This window comes from Megascapheus bottae, chromosome 10, assembly GCF_031878675.1.
Source record: "Megascapheus bottae isolate mThoBot1 chromosome 10, mThoBot2.hap1, whole genome shotgun sequence".
In the NCBI taxonomy this organism is placed as follows: Eukaryota; Metazoa; Chordata; class Mammalia; order Rodentia; family Geomyidae; genus Megascapheus; species Megascapheus bottae.
In genome coordinates this window covers 66,539,160-66,560,249 of record NC_143518.1, presented here as the reverse complement: position 1 = coordinate 66,560,249, position 21,090 = coordinate 66,539,160, and the positions used below count along the sequence as shown (strand labels likewise).

Below are 21,090 nucleotides of genomic sequence, written 5' to 3'. Positions count from 1 at the left end.
CTCTTTTGTCTTTTCTTTTCCTTTCTTTTTCCTGTGCTGGGGATTGATCCTAGGCCTTGCTTAAAGCGCTCTATCATTTCAGTTATGCCTCCAGCCTTTACTTTTTTTTTTTTGCCAGTCCTGGGCTTGAGCTCAGGGCCTGAGCACTGTCCTTGGATTTTCTCAAGGTTAGATAGAGCTCTACCACTTGAGCCTCAGCACCACTTCCGGCTTTTTTCTATGTATGTGGTACCGAGGAATCGAACCCGGGTCTTCATGCATGCTAGGCAAGCACTTTAACCACTAGGCCAAACTCCCAGCCCCGCCTCCAGCCTTTACTTTTAATTTGTTTTTTGAGACAGGGTATCACTGGTACCTTTCCCTGGGTAGGCCTGTATCATTTCTCTAAACTCCCTCTATTCTCCAGTACAGTCTTTTGGTGGCACTTGATGTTATCCTAAACCAAAGCAGACATGACATTACAACCCTGAAAACCAACTAAAACAATCATATACTAAAACACTCTCTCTCTCTCTCTCTATATATATATATATATGTATATATATATGCATACATGCATGTATGTATGTATGTACGTATGTTGCATTTAAGTTTTGTACTGGAGTTTGAACCCCGAGTCTCATCTCTTGCACATCAGCTTTCGGTGCTCCAGGCCGGCGTTCTCCCACACTTGAGTCACACCTCCCCTTCCCGATGTTCCCCGAGCTCTCCGCGGGCCCCCTGCGCCGGGCCGCGTCCTGGAGTCCCGTCCTGGCAGGCAGGCTGCGGACATCTCGGCCTCCCGCGGAGCTCGGGCGAGGCAGGAGCCCCCAGCATCTGGCTTGCTTTCCTCCCTTCTCTCCTTTTCTTCTCGCCTCCTCCTGTCTGTGCTAAAGACTGAACTCAGGGTCTGCACTTCCTAGCACAAAAGCTCAGGGACAGAGCCACGGCCCCGAGTTCAAGCCCCAGGGCAGGCAGAAAGTTAGAGGAGAGGCTGCTCCGGCCAGCGAGCGTCTGCGCAGGCGCCGAGCTCGCGCCGGGTCCTGGGGCCGCGTCTCCCGGTTTGAGCCAATGAAGCGGAGCGTGTTCCACGGGGGCCTCGCCATCCGGGGCCCGGCGCGTCCAGGGCCGGGAGGCCGCCGGAACAACGGAGCGGCCAGAGCCTCCGGGCCGTCCCACATCCTTTTCTTCGGGTGGCTTGTGTGCCCTGCTCGCGGAGCTTCCGCGCCGAGAAGGGTGCGGGCCGCCCGGGCGCAGCTCCGGGGCAGCCCGTCCGGCATCGTCGCGGGCAGCCCCGGAAGGCGCGGTCCTCGCCGAGCCGGCGCCGGCGCCGCGGCGGGACGCCATGCGGCCCCGCTCTGCGGCGTGCGTGGACAAGAAGCTCAAGCAGCGCGTCGTGCAGGTACGTGGGTCGCCGCCGGCGTCGTCGCCGGTGTCGCGGGCGGCCTCCGGGTCTCAGGGCCCGCCTGGGTTCCGCGGGGGGCCCCGGCCTCTGGGCGGGGGCGCCGCGGCCTTCCGGCCTCGCCTGGAGTCCCGGCCTCCTCCCCACGGCTCGTCCCGACGGCCCGGGCCCCGGGACTCGGCTTCGGTTCCCGGACCCCACGAACCCGTGCGGCGGCCGCCCCCGCCTGGGCCTTGGCTCCCTTGGTCCCGTTCCTTTCCAACCATCCCCGCTAGACACTGGAGACCCGATTTGTCCGCCGTGAGGTTAGCTGGGCGGGAGCTCCCCCTGGCGTCCCCCCGCCCGTCTTCCTTGTATCTCTTTCTCTCACTGAAACCCGGGGCCGGGGGCAGTGTGGATTCCTGTTTCCCTCTGTCTCTGCGGTCAAGCAGAAGCAGGACCGTGGATCGGCCTTCCCGTCCATCTTCCTGCCCCCATCTCCTAACATGAAAGAATTCCTTCCGTTTTTACTCATCTCTTCAGGTGGTAGGAAGCCAAGGAGATTTTATTTTGCCGTGCTGGCTAAACTTGGGATTGGAATGTTGCATGTTCTACATAATTGCTTTACTCCTGAGCCGCTACTCTAGTCCTATTGATTATTCTTCTAAAGGTTTTGTGTGCATATACAAAAACCTATGTAGGGCTGGGAATGTGGCTCAGTGGAGAGTGCCTGCCATGCCTGCGAGAAGTCCTGGGAATGATCAATCAGGTGCTCCACATAAACAAAAAGCTGGAAGTAGCCCTGAGACTCAAGTTGTAGAGTGCTAGCCTTGAGGAAAAGAAGATCAGGGACAGTGCCCCACGCCTTGAATTCAAGCCCCCAGGACAGGCAAAACAAAACAACAAAACAAAAACCCCGACACTATACATAGGTACTTATAACTGTACATTTATATATTTTTAAACACACCGGCTTAGTCTCTCTGCTACTTGTAGTAAGTAGTGCATTGACTTCCTTTTAAATAGTAGTATATACGTATATGCTTATAATGTAGCGATTACATTACTTGTTGGTCCTGAGGCTTGAACTCGGGGCCTGAGCCTGGGTGCTCTCCCTGAGCTGTTTTTTTTGTTTTTAGTTCAGGGTTAGTGCTCTACCACTTTGAGCCACAGTTCTATTTCTGATTGTCTAGTGGTTAATTGGAGACAAGACTCTCAGGACTTTCTTGCCTGGGTTGGCTTTAAACTTCAGTCCTCAGATTTCAGCCTCCTCATTAGTTTGTATTACAGGTGTGAGCCACCTCTACCAGATTCATTTACAACAAATTGAGATGTACACAATTAAGAGTAACTTAAAATAACTATAATAAATAGGAACATGCTGTAGGAGGAGCCCATACAAAAGGAATATCAATTGGGTTGGTTCAATAGGGGTTCTTCTCCCTGCTTCATGCATGCTAGGGGGGTATTCTACCACGAGGCTACAGTCCTGACTCCAGTGCTACCGATTTTTGAGAAGAAATTGCTCTATAAAGTGTTGGAGCTGGATAGCATAGCAACTATTGAGACACAAAAGTTGATATTAAATAGCCAAAATTTCCCTTCTAGCCCTGCAATTTATTAAGTACTTCCTTGAAGACAGTTCACCTTTTTCTTACCTAAACCTACTCATCTATAAAATGAAATGATAATATCTACCTTCCAAAAGAGAATTCTAAAAGAGAGACTGTGTAGAGGGTCCCTAGGATAGAGGTTCTTAAAGTTCACAGGATCTTTTGTTTTTTAGTTTTCCCAGTAGCATCATCTGGCCAAATATAAACCTATGGTGTTTGAGAAATGATAGGCAAAAAAGTCAAAGGGAATTAATTTGGATTTCGTTTGGGGGTGGGGGACGTGGGCTTAGTGCTTGAATTCAGGGCCTGGGCCCTGTCCCTGAGCTCCTTTTGCTTAAGGCTAGCACTCTAGCATTTGAGCCACAGCTCCATGTCTAATTTTTTTTTTTCCTGTCATTAACTGAAGATAAGAGTCTCAGACTTTCCTGTCTGGGAGCTGCCTTTGCACTTCAATCCTCAGGTCCCAGCCTTCTGTGCAGCTAGGATTACAGGTGAGCCACCACAGATACCTGGTTTGTGAGATTCTTAACTCCAAATAACCATCAGAAAAACAGAAGTAGTGCTGTGGCTCAAATTAAGACGATCCTAACTTTGAGGCTAGTCTGAACTGTACATGGAGGTTTTGTCTCAAAAATGAAGCCAGGTATGGTATATAGCTCATGGATATAATCCCAGCTAACCCTGATCTAGACCTGATAGAATCATAGTTCAAGGTCAGCCCAGGCGAACAGTTACTGAGAACCTAGTTAAAGCAAGAAGAGTTAAAGGTTTAGGGGGGTGTGTGGGGGGAGGGAAACGGGTACCAAGACATGTGAAAGGGTATCAATGTATGTGAATTAATGCACCTTGTATCTGGCAAATATCATGTAACCCTTTTACTAATTACAATAAAAAAAAAAACTTAAAAAAAAAAAAGAAGAGTTAAAGGTGTAGATCAGGTGCTTCCTACAACTTCAAAAGTCTGAGTACAAACCTTATACTGCTATAAACAAGTATTATGTATTAGAATGGCTCAATATCTTATTTGTTAACTAAAAAATCACTGAGTTTGGAATATTGAGTGTTTTATATTTCATATTTTTTTTTTAGTACCTCACCAGTAATAGATGTGGCAAATATGTGGACACTGGGATCTTGGCATCTGATTTGCAAAGAATGTACAGGTAAAGAAGTATAACTTATAGATCTTTGCCTTTTCAGAATTTGTCTTTTTCTTTCAAGTCTCTACTGTTTAGAGCTTCCATTCGGTTTAAAGTGACTAATGACTGCTGGCTTTAGCCCTCTAATCGTTATCTTGGATCTCAGTTGTATAAATATTCACAAGCTTGTTTTATAGGCTTGAACTGTTTTTTTCACTAGAGGGAATGACTACTTTATTTTTTTTTCTTCCTTTTTCCCTTTTTTTAAATCTGAGACTGGAATGTGAACTTGGTATCTGATGCTTTTGCTCATTCACATTCACTTGTGCCTGGAATCATAGAGGGGCGCTACTTTTTTTTTTTTTTTTGTAAGTTGAACTCAGGGTCTGGTCACTGTCCCTAAGTTATTCAGCTCAAGACTACTGCTCTACCACTTTGAAACTCAGGGCCTGATCACTGTCCCTAAGTTATTCAGCTTAAGACTAGCGCTCTACCACTCATGGCTTGGGCACTGTCCTTGGACACTTTTTGCTCAAGGCTAGAGCTCTAGCTCCATTTCCATTTTTCTGGTGGTTAGTTGGAGATAAGAGAATCATGGCTTTTCCTTCCCAGGGCTGGCTTTTAACTGGGATCCTCTGATCTCAGTTTCCTGAGTAGCTAGGATTACGGGTGTGACCTACTGTTTCCTGTACAAGGAGCTACATTTTTTTTTTTTTTTCCAGTCCTGGCTTGAACTCGGGGTCTGTCCTTGGGCTTTCTCAAAGTTAGAGCTCTACCACCTGAGCAACAGAACCCCACTTCCAGCTTTTTTCTATGTATGTGATATTGAGGACTTGAACCTGGGTCTTCGTGCATGTTAGGCAAGACTCTACCACTAGGCCAAACTCCGGCCACTTTTTTTTTTTTTGCCAGTCCTGGGCTTGAGCTCTGGGCCTGAGCACTGTTCTTGGACTTTTTCAAGGCTAGAGCTCTACCACTTGAGCCTCAGCACCACTTCCGGCTTTTTTCTATCTATGTAGTACTGAGGAATCAAACCCAGGTTTTCGTGCATGCTAGGCAAGCACTCTACCACTAAGCCAAATTCCTGGCCCCTGTTTTTTTTTTTAACTTTCAGTACTTCACATTCCTTGTTAGTATGTAGAAACATTTGCTATATCATCTCTTTTCCTGTTCATTTGAATTTTGTGTGTGTGTGTGTGTGTGTGTGTGCGCGCGCGTGCGCGTGTGCACATGCATGCTGGTTTCAAAGTGCAGTTCTCACATCTCAGCCTCCTGAGTAGTAGGATTACAAGCATGAGTCCACTGGTGCCAGGCCATGAATTTTTGTGTTGAAATATTGACTATTAATTTTCAGTTGATTTTCTTATAAAAAGATCCATAAAGAAAAGTGAATGAGGCAAAAATGTTAACAAGTTGAGAATATAGGCAAACAAAGTTATAGTTAAAATGTAAATTCAAGGACCCGGGAGCATGGCCTAGTGGTAAAATGCTTGCCTAGCATGCCCAAAGTCTTGGGTTTGATTTTTTTCAGTACCACATACATAGAAAAAAGCCAAAAGTGGTGCTGTGGCTCAAGTGGTAGAGTGCTAGCTTTGAGAAAAATCCAATGACTGTGCTCAGGCCTTGAGTTCAAGGCCCAGGACTGGCAAAAAATAAAACTGTCAAAATGTAAATTCAGGACTTACAATGTGCCTTAGTGGTAGAGTGCTTGCCTAGCATATGTTAAGCCCTGGGTTTGGTTCCTTAGCATCACATATACAGAAAAAGTCAGAAGTTGTGCTGTGGCTCAAGTGGTAGAGTGCTAACCTTGAGCAAAAGAAGCTCAGAGATGGTGCCCAGGCCCTGAGTTCAAGCCCCAGTAATGACCAAATATATATATATATATATATATATATATATATATATATATATATATAAATATATAACAAATTTAGAAGTTACCTGAAAAGAGACCAGTGTAAATAATAGATATTTATGTCAATTGACCTATTCTTATTTTTCCCCTTTGTTGGTCGTGGGCCTTGAACTCTGGGCCTGGGCACTGTCACTGAAATCTTCAGCTCAAGGCTACCACCTTATCCCTGGAGCCACAGCACCACTTCTGGTTTTCTAGTGGTAAATTGGAGCTAAGAGTTTCATGGACATTAGTGCCCATCTGACTTTGAACCTCCATCCTCAGATCTCAGCCTCCTGAGTAGCTAGGATCACAGGTGTGAGCCACCATGCCCGTTGATATTTTCTGTTTAAATGGAACTTAATGGAAAACTTTTGGTGAAGGCCAGTGTTCTAAAATCCTTGTTTTGTTTTGTTTTGTTCTAGTATCGACTATGGTCGTCGAAAAAGAAATGCTTTTAGGATTCAGGTAGAAAAGGGTGAGTCTTTTAATATTAGAGTTGAATTATTAATAATTATAGAAAGAGCAATTTAGCAGATCACATTTTTTGCTTTGTTTTCAGTATTCAATATAATTAGTAATGAGAAAGAGCTTAAGAATCTAACAGAGCTGGAAGATGAACACTTGGCAAAAAGATCAAGACAAGATGAAGAAGATAACGAGTAAGTATTATAGGAGTGTTGCTTTTTTCCCTGAGATATTATGTTCATTTGTAATATTTTCAGTGATTCTTCCTTGTTAACAAGAACCTAAGTATTACTTAATCTGTGTCCATACCTTTCCTTTCTGTATTGGTGTTTGTTGTTGTTAGTTGTATGACTTGAACTCATGGTCTGGGTGCTGTCCCTAAGCTTTTCTATTCAAGGCTGGCACTTTACCACTTGGAGCCACAGTCCTACTTCTGGTTTTCTGGTGGTTAAGAGTTGTACAGACTTTCCTCCCTGGGCTGGCTTTGCATTATGATCCTCAGATCTCAGCCACCTGAGTAGCTAGGATTACAGGCATGAGCCACTGGCGCCTGGTATTTAAATAACTTTTATAGATATCCTTACATAGTAGCAGAGTCTTATAAACGATTAGGTATCAACTTTTTTGTGGATCATGGGCCTGGAACTCGCCGCTGGGTGGATGGCCTGGGCCTGGGTGCTGTCTGTGAGCTCTTCAGCTCAAGGCTGCTACCCTACCCTTGAGCCAAGCCCCACTGCCCATTTTCTAGAGGTTAATTGCAGATAAGAGTCTCAGGTCCTTTTGTGCCCGAGCTGGCTTTGAACCTTGATCCTCAGATCTCAGCCTCTTTTTTAGCTAGGATTACAGGCGTGAGCCACTGTGCCGCTCCCCCCCACCCCTTAGCATCACTTTTGAGTTATAATGAATTGAGATAATAGTTTCATTTTGAGTCTGAGTATCATTTGCTTATACCTATAAATGTGTACTCAGAAGGCTTAGATCTGAAGGTCGCAGGGTTTTTGTTTGTTTGTTTGGTCCTGGGACTTGAACTCTGGCACTGGGAGTTGTCTCTGAGCTCTTCAGCTCAAGGCTACCACCCTACCCCTTGAGCCATAGTGCCATTTCTGGTTTTCTGGTGGTTAATTGGAGATAAGAGTCTTATGGACTTTTTGGAACCAGGGCTGCCTTTGAACCATGATCCTCAGATCTAGCCTCTTGAGTAGCTAGGATTACCTATGTGAGCCACCATGCCTGACTGAGAGTTGAAGTTTGACAACAACCTGGGAAGGAAAACTTAGGAGAGCTTTATCTGCAATTGATCAGGGAAAAGTTGGAAGTAGAGTTGTGGCTCAAGTGATAGATTACCAGCTTTGAGACAAAAAGCAAAAGGAAAGTACCCTGGCCTGAGTCCAAGCCCCAGTACCAGCACACTCAAGAAGGTCTTTGTTGTCTTTTTTGGTTAGACTTTACAGCATGTTATATGAGAATTTCTTTTTTCTTTTGCTGGTCTTGGGGCTTGAACTCAGGGCCTGCGCACTGTCCTTGGGCTTTCTCAAGGCTAGAGCTCTACCATTTGAGCCACAGCACCGTTTTTGGCTTTTTATATGTATTTGTTGCCAAGGAATCAAACCCGGGTCTTCATGCATGCTAGGGCAAACCCTCTACCACTAGACCAAACTCCCGGCCCAAGGAATTTTTTTAACCTTAATCTTTCGATGTAATGGAAATTTGTATTTTTTTTTTTTTTTTTTTTTTTTTTTTTTGCCAGTCCTGGGCTTGAGCTCAGAGCCTGAGCACTGTCCTTGGACTTTCTGAAGGCTAGAGCTCTACCACTTGAGCCTCAGCACCACTTCCAGCTTTTTTGTATGTATGTGGTACCAAGGAATCGAACCCGGGTCTTCATGCATGCTAGGCAAGCACTTTAACCACTAGGCCAAACTCCTGGCCCTGGAAATTTGTATTTTACTTATCCTTATTACTCAGTTTAGGTACATGACTACAGTCTCCCCCTCTCCAGCAAGGCACAGTTTACTTCTGCAGAAGTATGGGCCATCAGCCAAAAATCTGGCAAGCAAGTACACAGCAGGCAAGCTGCTCCCTATTTATCCCTAACATAGCAGGCCCTGTGTCCGCTGCTTGAATTGGCCAAGCTGAGCCTCACAATCTTCTCCAGATTGTCTAGTTTGGAGAGGGTAGGATATATTTATATAAAGTGTCCATTAAAAGACTTTGTGAGGGGCAGGGGGTGTGGCTTAATGGTAGAGTGCTTCCCTAGCATGGCATGAAGCCCTGGGTTCGATTCCTCAGTACCACATACATAGAAAAAAATCTGGAAGTAGTGCTGTGGCTCAAGTGACAGAGCACTAGCCTTGAGCACAGATACACTCAGGGATAGTGCCCAGGTCCTGAGATCAGCCCCAGGACTAGCCAAAAAAAAAAGACTTTGGGGGCCGGGAGTTTGGCCTAGTGGTTAAAGTGCTTGCCTAGCATGCATGAAGACCCGGGTTTGATTCCTCGGTACCACATACATAGAAAAAAGCCGGAAGTGGTGCTGAGGCTCAAGTGGTAGAGCTCTGGCCTTGAGAAAGTCCAAGGACAGTGCTCAGGCCTTGAGCTCAAGCCCAGGACTGGCAAAAAAAAAAAGAAGACTTTGATCAACTATATAACTACAGAAGCAGTCTCAAAGCATTGCGTATTATAGCTATGCCATTTGCTTGAACAATCTTATGTCCTAATCTTCTATCCTGTATTAACCTTAATTGCAGCATTTTAAGTATTTATATAGTAGAAGTTTAGAAACATTCATTTAATCTTTTAATAACCCTTTTATGGATAAGGTAGTTGAAATCCAAATGACAGTAAGTACAACCTTCCAACTATTTAAGCTGGATATTTAAGTTCCTCTTTCTTTCTCTAACGCCAGCTCTTGGATGCTTAATGAGTGTTGAATTTTCCCTTAATGTATTTACTTGTTTGTGGTAGTAATTTTTTAGGACATAGGACAGGAACATTTAAAACATTTTCCCTCTTTTTACTCTGAGGTATTCTGAAAGCTATTCTGATGATAGTTCAAATGTGGAAGATCACCCAGATCCACAGGTAAGGCAACATTTAATGGTCCCACTTTAATTTTTTTTTTTTTAATAAAAGAATTGTGATCCTATCTTAGGAAAAAGTCACTAACAAAGTGAAAAACATCGATCCTGTTTACCAGTAAATATGCTTCTATGTACACTGTTCATATTTTTATTTGTGTTTAGTTCTACAGGGAAAAATAAGAGAAAACATTCAAAAGAGCAGAGAGGACTTGAAAGGAATTACTAGTAAAAATGGAGAAAAGGATGTATTTCTACTATGGAGTTGTCATTACTGATGAGTAGGCTTGATTAATGTGCTATGGCAATAATACACACACAAACACAAACATATGTGTGCCAACTTAACATATATGACTTCCAGTCCATTTTACACCTCAGTAAAACAAGTTTTGAAGTTGTTAAAAAAATGATACTGAATTTCATCCAACTTTGAATTGATAATGTATTAGTGACCCAGACTATCAATTCATTTTTATACTTTGTTTTATTGGGAACATTTGCATATCAGTAACATGAGAGAAATTGCTGAAAGCAAGATGTAAAATTGAACATTTCATAAATGTAATTTATGCTAAAATTACTGTTCTATCAGGCAGCCAATCACATGAACAGCTCCTTGCTATCTTTATATCGGAAAGGAAATCTGGATTCTGTTTCAAATACTCTGGAGTTGGAGCACAAAGAAACTACCACTTCAACACCACGAATAACTTCTAAAACTAATCACATTTTGAAGAGCTTTACAACAGAACCTGAGAAAGGATGGTTCATTGACAAAGTTCCAGACGGATCCTTACATGCATCAAATGAGAAAAATATTAATAAGAAGCCAATGTCTGATCTACAGGTATTTTTATCCCCAGTCAGTAGACTATAACATCAAGCAAATACTTGTTTGTTTTTTTTGCCAGTCCCAGGGCTTGAACTCAGGGCCTAAGCACTGTCCTTGGTTTTCTCAAGGCTAGAGCCCTACCACTTGAGCCACAGTACCATTTCCGATTTTTTTTTCATATATTTTTATTGTAATTAATAGAAGGGTTACATGATATTTGCCAGATAGAAGGTGCATTAATTCACATACATTGATACCCTTTCACATGTCTTGGTCCCCATTTCCCTCCCCCTCACTCCATTTCCTATTTTTTCTATGTGTGTGGTACCAAGGAATCAAACCTGGTTCTTTGTGCATGCTAGGCAAGCATTGTTCCACTAGGCCAAACTAGGCCTAAAACTAAGCATTTTTAAATTTTTGTTGTTGTTGCTTGGTCGGTTGTGGGGCTTGAATTCTGGGCTTGGGTGTTGTCCCTTGAGCTCTTTAACTTAAGGCTGATTTTCTACCACTTGAGCCACAACACCATTTCCAATACTTGGGTTTTATAAAAGCTATTGGAACTTGGAAATAGTGGAGCATTTAATCACTTTCATTACTGTTCTTACCATAATCCTCATCCAAACCTTTGTTCTTTTTTGCTTTAACTATTGAAATATACTTCTATTTAAAGTCTGTTCATTTTTGTTCCCTTCAGTTAATTACACAGTCTCTTTTTTACTAAGTAATTGACATTTGTGTTAGATTTTCATTGCTGTCAAATGTCTATGAGAAATATATATATATATATATATATATATATATTTTTTTTTTTTTTTTTTTTGCCAGTCCTGGGGCTTGAACTCAGCCTGAGCACTGTCCTTGAGCTTTCTCAAGGCTAGTACTCTTACCACTTGAGCCACAATATTAGTGTTTGTTTTTTTTTTCAGTGTATATGGTGCTGAAGAATTGAACCCAAGAGTTTCGTGCATGCTAGGCAAGCAAGCACTTTACCACTAGGCCACACTCCTAGCCTGTGACTTTTTTGGCAGTTAATTAGACATAGGAGTCTTACAGGCTTTCCTGCTTGGGCTGGCTTTCAACTGTGATCCTCAGATCTCAGTCTCCTGAGTAGCTAGGATTACAGGTATGAGCCATTGGCTCCTAGCCAGACAGATACCTTTCTTTTTAGTCCATCATAAAACTTTAACTCAGGGCCTGGACACTGTCTCTGAACTCTTTTGCTCAAGGTTAGTGTTCTATCACTTTGAGTAATAGTTCCATTCCTCTTTCCTGGTGGGTTATTGGAGATAAGTGTGTCATGGACTTTCCTCCTCAAGATGGCTTTGAATCATCATCTTCAGATCTCAGCTTCCTGAGTAGCTGGGATGACACACACCTGGATTAGACAGATATCTTTAAAGAACATAAAACAACCTTCAAAATTGTGATGTCATACACATAGGAAATTACAACTTGATGAAATATCATAGTGTCGACTCATTGGGTATCTTCCTTAACTGAATTTTTAAAATTTTTTTAATAAGGTAAGAGTCTTGTTCAAAAGACTCTTAGGGCCTTGATTCTTGGATCTTAGCCTCAAGTGCAGCTCATATTATAGGTGAACTACTTATGTTCATCCTTAACTGATTTTTTGTTCGTTTGTTTGGGTCAGTCTTGCGGCTTGAACTCTGGACCTGGGTGCTCACTGTCCCTGAGCTCTTCAGCTCAAGGCTAACGCTCTACCTCTGGGCCTAGGTGTTTTCCCTGAGTTCTTCAGCGTAAGGCTACTGCCCTCAGTCCCTGGAGTCACAATGCCATTAGTGCCCTGCTGGCTTTGAACCTTGATCCTTAGATCTCAACCTCCTGAGTAGCTAGGATTACAGGTGTGAGCTACTGTGCCTGACTTCTGATGATGTTTAATGAATGGCAGAGTGAGAGGGGTTTAAAGTCATCTCATTTCATTTGTGGTTAGTACTAGCACTTCATCTCATTTCATTTGTCCTTGTTGGGCTCTTGAAATGTAGTCAGTGTAGCTGAAGAACTGAATTTTTTTTCCACTAGTGATATTTTATCTATTTTATTTTGCCAGTCCTGGGAAGCCAATGTCTGATGTACAGGTATTTTTATCCCCAGTTACATAACATCAAGCAAATACTTGTTTGGTTTTTTTTTTTGCCAGTCCCAGGGCTTAAACTCAAGGCCTAAGCACTGTCCTTGGCTTTTTCAAGGCTAAAGCCCTACCACTTGAGCCACAGTACCTTTTCCGGCTTTTTCTGTGTATGTGGTAGTGAGGAATTGATCCCAGGTCTTTGTGCATGTTAGGTAAGCACTCTACCACTAGGCCAAACTTCCGGCCCCTTTATTTATTTGTATTGTTATTCAGGAGTTGTACAAAGGGATTATAATCACATGAGTCAGGTAATTAGTATCGTGCTTCTTAGACTAAGTCACCCCTTTCTTCACTTTGTCCCATTTTTCTTCCTTCCCGTTCCTATCCACACATTGCATAGTTCATTTTTTACATAACGTATATTGAATACCATAACTGCATTTGTTCATCCCTCTGTCCATTCCTGTGCTCCTGTTGCCCTCACCGAAAAAAAGTTTTTTTCCTATGATTCTTTTTGGTAAATAGTATTTAAGATGTTCAGAGGAGTTGTACCTTTGAATTCCTCCCTTCTGTATACCCTCCTTTATTCATTTTGTAAATGTATCAAATATATGCACCATTTGTTTCTCTGAATTTGGCTTACTGCAAATGATATATTATTTCTAATGGACAAATAAATTTTCATTGTGTTATGTTCTCCCCACTTCACACACCCCCAGTCTCCCCAAGTCCTGGGGTTTGAACTCTGGGCGTGGGTACTGTCCTAGTCATAGTGTTACTTCCAGATTTTTTGAATAGTTTGTGGAAGATGAGTCTTGTGGAGTTTCCTGCCTTGCTGGCTTTGAACTGGCATCCTCAGATCTCAGCTCCCTGAGTAGCTAGGATTACAGGTGTGACTCGCCAGCACCTACTTTGTACTACGTTTCTTGCTCCACTCATCTATTATAGGACATCTGAGCTGTTTGTCTATTAACTTGAGTACTGTAAATAGTATAACAGAGCCATAGATGTGCAAGTGTCTTTACCATGTCTTGACTTGTAATGCATTAGTTAGATATCCAAGAATGGTATGACTGGATTATAGAGTAGTTCTGTGTTTTGGTTTTTTGTTTGTTTGATTGTTTCTGTTGGTAATGGAGCTTGAACTCATAGTCATGGTCTTGTCCCTGAGGTTTTTCACTTAAGACTAGCACACTCCCACTTCAAGCCACAGCATCATTTTTGGTTTTCTGGTGATTAATTGGTGAGAAGAATCTCATGGACTTTCCTGTCTGGGATGGCTTTGAACTGTGGTGCTCATATCTTAGCCTCCTGAGTGGCTAGGATTACAGGCACATGCTACCATGTATGACATATTTGCATTTATTTTCTTTTCAGGTTTCAAAGGATTCTTCTGTCATGGAGACTAATAAGAAAAAGAAAAGCAGGCTGAAGGTCAAAGGAATCAAAAGAAAGAAAGAGGATCTTCAGGAAGTAGATGATGAAATAATAGCGGGCTTACAAAAGAAAGGTGAGATACTGTTCTTATTTTTATATTTTCATTGCAAACATGATGTACAGATCGTTTACTGTTTTATAAGCAGATTTGGTCAGTGTCTCCTGTCTCTGTCTCCCAGTTTTTCTCTCTCATCTCTTCCCACAAGTTGTACGGTTCATGTTCTTGTTTTGTTTTGTTTTGTTTTGCCAGTCCAGGGCTTGAACTTAGGGCCTAGACACTGTCCTTGGACTTTTTCAGAGCTAGTGCTCTACCATTTGAGCCACAGCACCACTTCTGGCTTTTTCTGTGTATGTGATACCAAGGAATCAAACCTAGGGCTTCATGCATGCTAGGCAAGCACTCTACCACTAGGGCATGCTCCTGGCCTATATAGTTCATTTTCAACATAGTGGTTACCCAGATCATTGCTGTTTTTGTTCACCCTTGACTGTTTGTTTCTGTGCCTGCCCCCCTCAACCTCCCAAATACATAAATGAACAAACAAAGAAAGAAGAAAAGAAACTTTTATTTCCATTTTTTGGAATTCATTTCAATAATATTTTATATGATCAGAGACACATAGGCATTGCATGTTTGTGTTTCTCCCCAAAGGACTATCCTCCTTTAGATGCACTGTGTGTAAATGCCCAGAGTCTTGTATAATTTAATCACCTATTTTACATCTAGCTTCCACATGAGAGAAAATAACTCCTTTTGTCTTGAGCTTGGCTTCCCTTACTTAACATGATGTGTTCTAGGTCCATATATGTCCCTGCAAATGACATACTCTTTCTAATGTCTATATAAAATTCCATTGTGTATAAGTACCGTATTTTCTCGATCTACTCATATTGTAAGGTGTCTAGGCTGTTTGCATAACTTTGCTATTGTCAATAGTACAGCAGTGAATGTAGATGTGCAAGTATCTTTACAGTATCCTAGCTTGCAATGTTCTAGGTAGATGCCGAAGGGTATTTTATAGTTGGGTCATAAGGAAGATCTATGTTTAGCTTTTAGTTGTGTTTTTTTGTTTTTTTTGTTTTTTTTTTTTTGAGAAACCTTCAGACAGCAATGCAATAGGATCCTTTTTCGCTACATCCACACAAGAATTTGCTGTTCAAATTCACAAGGTTGGCCATTCTCACTTGGATGAGATAGAATCTCAGAATTGCGTTTCCTTTTAGTCAGAGACGTTGAGCATCTCCTTATGTTTAAGTGTCTTCTTAGCTCCTTTGCGCATTTGAGATATTCTTTTGTAGGTAGCAGTGATAGTGCTTGCTTTAGAGAGGCTTCATTTTATTATAGTGATTCTGCTTAGATCCTTCAGTGCAAAAACATACTGGAAATGCTTCAATATCTAAAGAACTTTTAGTTGTGAGTTTATACAGTAGCTCTTTTTTTCATCTCCTACCCCCACCCCCCTTTTTTTCTTTCCCAGCTAAAGCCAAGGTGCTGGAATTACAGATCCCCAATGTGAAGTTTGAGGATGTTGGCGGCAATGATACAACATTAAAAGTTAGTTCATATTCATGTACTAATGGGCATATTGGTTATCAATTATATAGACAAAGCTAATATGAAGCTTAATATAAACTGGGTATAGAAACAGACTGAGAAGATCTGACCTGCACTATTCAAGGAATTGAAAAATAAAGGAGTACAGTTTTCTTATTTTTTTCATCTTATGAATTATAGTGTCCTTAGGAATTTACTTTGTAAGTTATTTGTTCTAATACTAATAATAATGGTCTCTGCTTATTTTTTGGTGTCTACTCTGTTTTAGTTCTCTTTTATCTTTAAAGTAGCTATTTTTAGTTTGTTAAACAGAAGTACAGTAGTTATTGATAGAGTTCCACCAGAGGGAACTAATGCCAAGATTCAAAGTTAAGTCTAGCCTCAAGCCTTATTATCTACTGTTAGTTTGATGTTGCAAAAACAAATTTCCATTCTGTTTTGGGATGAGGACACATCTCTTATGCTTGTATCTTCCTAGGAAGTCTGCAAGATACTTATACATATGCGTCATCCAGAAGTGTACCACCACCTGGGCGTTGTGCCCCCTCGTGGAGTTCTCCTTCATGGGCCACCAGGCTGTGGGAAGACTTTACTTGCACATGCAATTGCTGGGGTGAGACTTTCTGACACCTTTTCTGTTTTTCCTGCTTTTTTTTTTTTTTTCCCTCCTAAGGTCAGCTTAAACCAAACCTGGCATATAAGTGAGAAATGAAAGACTTTTTTTTTTTGCCAGTTCTGGCTTGAACTCAGGGCCTGGGCACTGTCTTTGGATACTTTTTGCTCAAGGCTAGCACTCTGCCACTTGAGTCACAGTACCACTTTAGCTTTTTCTGAGTATGTGGTACCAAGGAATCTAACCTAGAGCTTGGTGCATTCTAAATGAGCACTCCACTAGGGTACGTTCCAGGCCAGAAACTTCTCTTTTATCATCGTTTAAACAGGGTCTTCATAGCTCTGATGGCCCAGAATTCACTGTGTAACCCAGGATGGCATTGAATTTGCTTCTAATCCTTAGCCTTCTAAGTACAAGGATTATAGGTTTATACCACCATACCCAGCTTGTTGCTATTGCTGCTGCTGCTACTTCTACTGCCTCTGCTTCTTTTTTTTTTTTTTTTTTTTTTGCCAGTCCTGGGGCTTTAACTCGGCTTGAACATTGTCTTCGGGCTTTTTCCTCAAGGCTAGCACTCTGCCACTTGAGCCACAGCACCATTTCTAGCTTTTTCTATGTATGTGGTACTGAGGAATCGAACCTGGGTCTTCATGAATGTTAGGCAAGCATTCTATTACTAGGCCAAACTCCCCGGCTGCTTCTTTTGTTTTACCTTTTTTTTTTTTTTTTTTTGGTCAATCGTGGGGCAGGCTTGAACTCAGGGCCTGGGTGCTGTGCTGTGCTTTTTTGCTCTAGGCCATTGTTCTACCACTTTGAGCCATAGCTCATGCCATTTCTGATTTTCTGGTGGTTTATTGGAGATAAAGAGGCTGGTTTTGAACTGTAATCCTCAAATTTCAGCTCACTGAGTAGCTTGGCTTGCAGGCATGAGCCTCCAGGTACCTGACCCAGCTTTTTTCTTTACCTATTTCACAAGCTAGTTTTTCCCCCAGTTAATGCAATCATTACATATATGACAAGGTTGGGTGGGAAGCAAAATAATATAGCTGTCAACAACCCTGTGTAAACATGGAGATTATATTTTAATCTCTTTCCCTTTACCTGTAGTTCAGTTTTATTTTTTCTTTTTCTTTTTTTTTTTTTTTTGCCAGTCCTGGGATCTGAACTCAGGGCCTGAGCACTGTCCTTGGGCTTTCTCAAGGCTAGTGCCCCTTGAGCCACAGCATCACTTCTAGCTTTTCTATGTATATGGTACCAAGGGATCGAACTCAGGTCTTTGTTCATGCTAGGCAAGCACTCTACCACTAAGCCAAACTGCCAGTCTCTCATTTTTATTTTTTATTTTTGCTAGTCCTGGGCCTTGAACACTGAGACTGGGCACTGTTCTTGTGCTCTTTTACTCAAGGTTAGCACTCTTCCACAGATATGAGCCATTGGTACCTTGCTTTAAATGTAGTTTTAATATGATAAAGAAATATTAAAAGTCATGGTGGGAGTTTGGCCTAGTGGTAGAGTTCTTGCCTCACATGCACAAAGACCCGGATTGGTTTCCTTGGTACCACATACGTTGAAAAACCCAGAAATGATGCTGTGGCTCAAGTGGTAGAGCTTTAGCCCCAAGAAAGTCCAAGGACAGTGCTCAGCCCCTGATTCAAGGTCTGAACTGGTAAAAGAAAAAAAAAATTGTGTTGTTATTGGGCCCACAACCAAGATGAACTTGGAAGAGATTGTTGGTTTTGTTGTTAACTTTTGTACCAGTCCCAGGATTTGTACTCAGTTCATGGGCACTGTCCCTGAGAAAGCCTAGGGTTCAATTCCTTGGTACCATATACATAAAAAAAGCTGGAAGTGGTACAGTGCTAGCCTTGAGAAAGCCCAAGGACAGTGCTCATGTCCTGAGTTCATGCCCCAGGACTGACAAAAAAAGTTAATAGGTTAAAATTTGAATATTTAGTCATTCTTTTATGTATTTGTGCATAGGAACTTGACCTGCCAATTTTGAAAGTGTCTGCTCCAGAGATTGTGTCAGGAGTTTCTGGAGAATCTGAGCAAAAGCTGAGAGACTTATTTGAACAAGCTCTGGTAAGTCAGCTAATGGCTAATGTCAAATTTCCAGGCTTGTATTAAAGACGTTATTTTTTTCATGCTAATATTTTTTACCTCATTCATTGTCCAGTGTGGTAAACATTACAATTTTCTATGTATAGTGATATATTTAAACAGGTTTAGTGATATATACTATTGTATGTGATATATAAGAAATCAAACATAAAAGATAATTAGGGGTTGGGGGTTTAGCTCAGTAGAAGAGCAATTGCCTGGCAAGGCCTTGCGTTCGATCGTCAGCTTTTAAAAAAATATGATAATGAGGCGGTATTGTGGTTTAAGCTTGAACACAGAGAGGCTTAGGGACAGCACCCAGGCTTTGAGTTCAAGTCCTAGCACTGGCCATAAAAAAAAAAAATAATGAGGGGGCGCCGGGCGTTTGGCCTAGTGGTAAAGTGCTGGCCTAGCATGCACAAAGACCCAGGTTCAATTCTTCAGAACTACGTACATAGAAAAAAGCCAGAAGGGGCCGGGAGTTTGGTCTAGTGGTTAAAGTGCTTGCCTAGCATGCCTTGGTACCACATATATAGAAAAAAGCTGGAAGTGGTGCTGAGGCTCAAGTGGTAGAGCTCTAGCCTTCAGAAAGTCCAAGGACAGTGCTCAGGCCCTGAGCTCAAGTCCAGGACTGGCAAAAAAAAAAAGAAAAGAAAAAAGCCAGAAGTGGTGCTATGGCTCAAGTGGTAGAGTGTTAGTCTTGAGAAAACCCAAGGACAGTGCTTAGGCCCTCAGCCCAAGCCCAGGACTGGCCAAAAAAAAAAAAAAATGAGGGGGCTGGGACTTTAACCTAGTGGTAGAATGCTTGCCTAGCATGCATGAAGACCCAGGTTCGATTCTTCAGTACCACATACATAGAAAGAGGCCGGAAGTGCTTCTGTGGCTCAAGTGGTAGAGCTCTAGCCTTGAGAATGCCCAAGGCAATTCTTAGGCCCTGAGTTCAAGCCAGGACTGGCAAAAAAAAAAAAAAAGATAATGAGGAATGAGTTCAGGCTGTCATATCCAGTGATTATATGTTAAAAAATATTGTATCTTGGTAAAAAAATATATATATATTATATATTGTATCATGGGCCTGGGAGTTTGGCCTAGTGGTAGATTGCTTGCCTAGGATGTGCAAAGACCTGGGTTTGATTCCTCTGTACCACATGCATAGAAAAAGTCGGAAGTGGTGCTATGGCTCAAGTGGTAGAGCTCTAGCCTTGAGAAAGCTCAAGGACAATGTTCAAGCCCCAGGACTGGCAAAAATGTGTGTGTGTGTGTGTAATACCTCATGATACTTTAATTCACTTGTACTTTCCATAGCTTAGGCTTATTCAAACAATTTAGTAATATGAGCAGTGATATATTTAGTATTTAAGTATAGCCAAAAAAATACCACGGCAAATTGTATTTGTATAATTGAAGCTGAGAAAAATTTTTCAGATAAGTCATAGGTTTAATTTTTGGAAATAGTTTGTGTTATTACAATTTGGAAGATGATATTTTTGTGAAGCTAAGATTATAGTTGGCACAGGTGGGTGGCTCATTTTTGTAATCCTAGCTCCTGAAAGGCTGAGATCTGAGGATCACAGTTCAAAGGCAGCCCCTGAGACTTGTCTTTAATTAACCACCGTAAAGTGGATTTACAGAGAAATGGAGCTGTGGTTCAAGTGTTTATAGACAGTATCCAGGCCCTGAGTTTAAGCCTCAAGAGATAAAAACTATCTTCAACTGTCATATCATGAGTGGTTAAATGTCTGTACATTCAGTGATAAAGATGGGCTCAAATTGTGTGTCATAAAACGTGATATTGGATGAAACACTTAACCTTTCTATATTCTGTTTCCTACTTTTAGTATTAAGTTAGTTTTGAGATTTTTTTTTTTAGGTGAGGTTTGGCTATATTGCTCAGAGTAGCCTTGAGCTACTGGCTGAGCCATCCTTATTCTTAGTACTTTTAGTGTGTGTCCTTGTCCCTGGCAAGAGAAAAATCTGAACAAATCTTCAATGATTTGCATCCAGAAAGAACACTGAATACTAGTTATGCCCATTATGTATACTTAAGCCGTGTTGAACAAATGGCTGGTAGTATGGCTTGAGTAGCAGAGTGCTTGCCTAGCAAGTACAATTCCCTAGGTTCAAATCCCAGGGTAAAGGCCAGATGTGGTGGCTTATGCCTGTAATACTACATACTTAGAAGGTAAAGGTAGAGAGGATTTTAGTGTAAAGCTAACCTGGGCCAAAACTTAGTGAGAAGCCATCTTAGCCAACTAAAAACCTCAGTGTGGCGATCTATAGCTGTCATCTCAGTTCTTTAAGGAACCTAAATATGAGTCCAGGTTGACTGTGTGCCATAAAACAGGGCATCCTCTTGGAATGGTGACTAAAGCCAAGTGGTGTGGGCATCTGGCTCAAGCTCAAACTCCAACACTACCAGAAGAAATCTCCAAATAACATCCCACCCCCAAAACCACTTCCCGTTTACTAGGTTTACTGATGGTTAATTGGAGATAAGAGTCTCCCTGACTGTAGTGCCCGGGATGGCTTTGAACCATGATCTTCCTCAGATCTCAGCCTCCAGAGTAGTTAGGATTATAGGCCACTTCTCCCAGCTAAGTAGCTAATTTTGTGTGTGTGAAAAACAATGAATAATACAGATAAAAGAGATAATGGAGCTCATAGTAGATGTTCTCTAATTCATGGTATAGTACTCTTCCTTGCACAGTCCTTTTTCTCTAATGGAAGTGAGTAAAATGAAGTAGGTGGAAAAGATAATAGAACAAGTCAAGCCAGCTGTGGCTCACGCAGTATGCACACACGACTATAATACTAGCTACTCTGGAGGCTGAGATCTGAGGATCAAGGTTCAAAGCCACCCCAGCACAAAAGGACCTGAGACTCTTTTATCTCCAATTAATCTCTAGAAAATGG

General features: G+C 41.9%; 1 protein-coding gene across 1 annotated transcript in view; it reads left to right on the top strand.

The window, feature by feature from the left end:
- Nucleotides 1–1,144: 1,144 nt before the first annotated feature.
- Nucleotides 1,145–21,090, top strand: part of Nvl (nuclear VCP like) — a 55,399-nt gene continuing 35,453 nt past the window's right edge. The window contains exons 1-10 of the mRNA XM_090341585.1: nucleotides 1,145–1,381; nucleotides 4,063–4,136; nucleotides 6,432–6,484; nucleotides 6,569–6,668; nucleotides 9,495–9,552; nucleotides 10,144–10,398; nucleotides 13,850–13,982; nucleotides 15,388–15,464; nucleotides 15,943–16,077; nucleotides 18,058–18,159. Coding sequence (XP_090197711.1) covers nucleotides 1,325–1,381; nucleotides 4,063–4,136; nucleotides 6,432–6,484; nucleotides 6,569–6,668; nucleotides 9,495–9,552; nucleotides 10,144–10,398; nucleotides 13,850–13,982; nucleotides 15,388–15,464; nucleotides 15,943–16,077; nucleotides 18,058–18,159 — 1,044 coding nt within the window. The 5' untranslated portion in view covers nucleotides 1,145–1,324. The remainder of the gene's footprint in view (nucleotides 1,382–4,062; nucleotides 4,137–6,431; nucleotides 6,485–6,568; nucleotides 6,669–9,494; nucleotides 9,553–10,143; nucleotides 10,399–13,849; nucleotides 13,983–15,387; nucleotides 15,465–15,942; nucleotides 16,078–18,057; nucleotides 18,160–21,090) is intronic.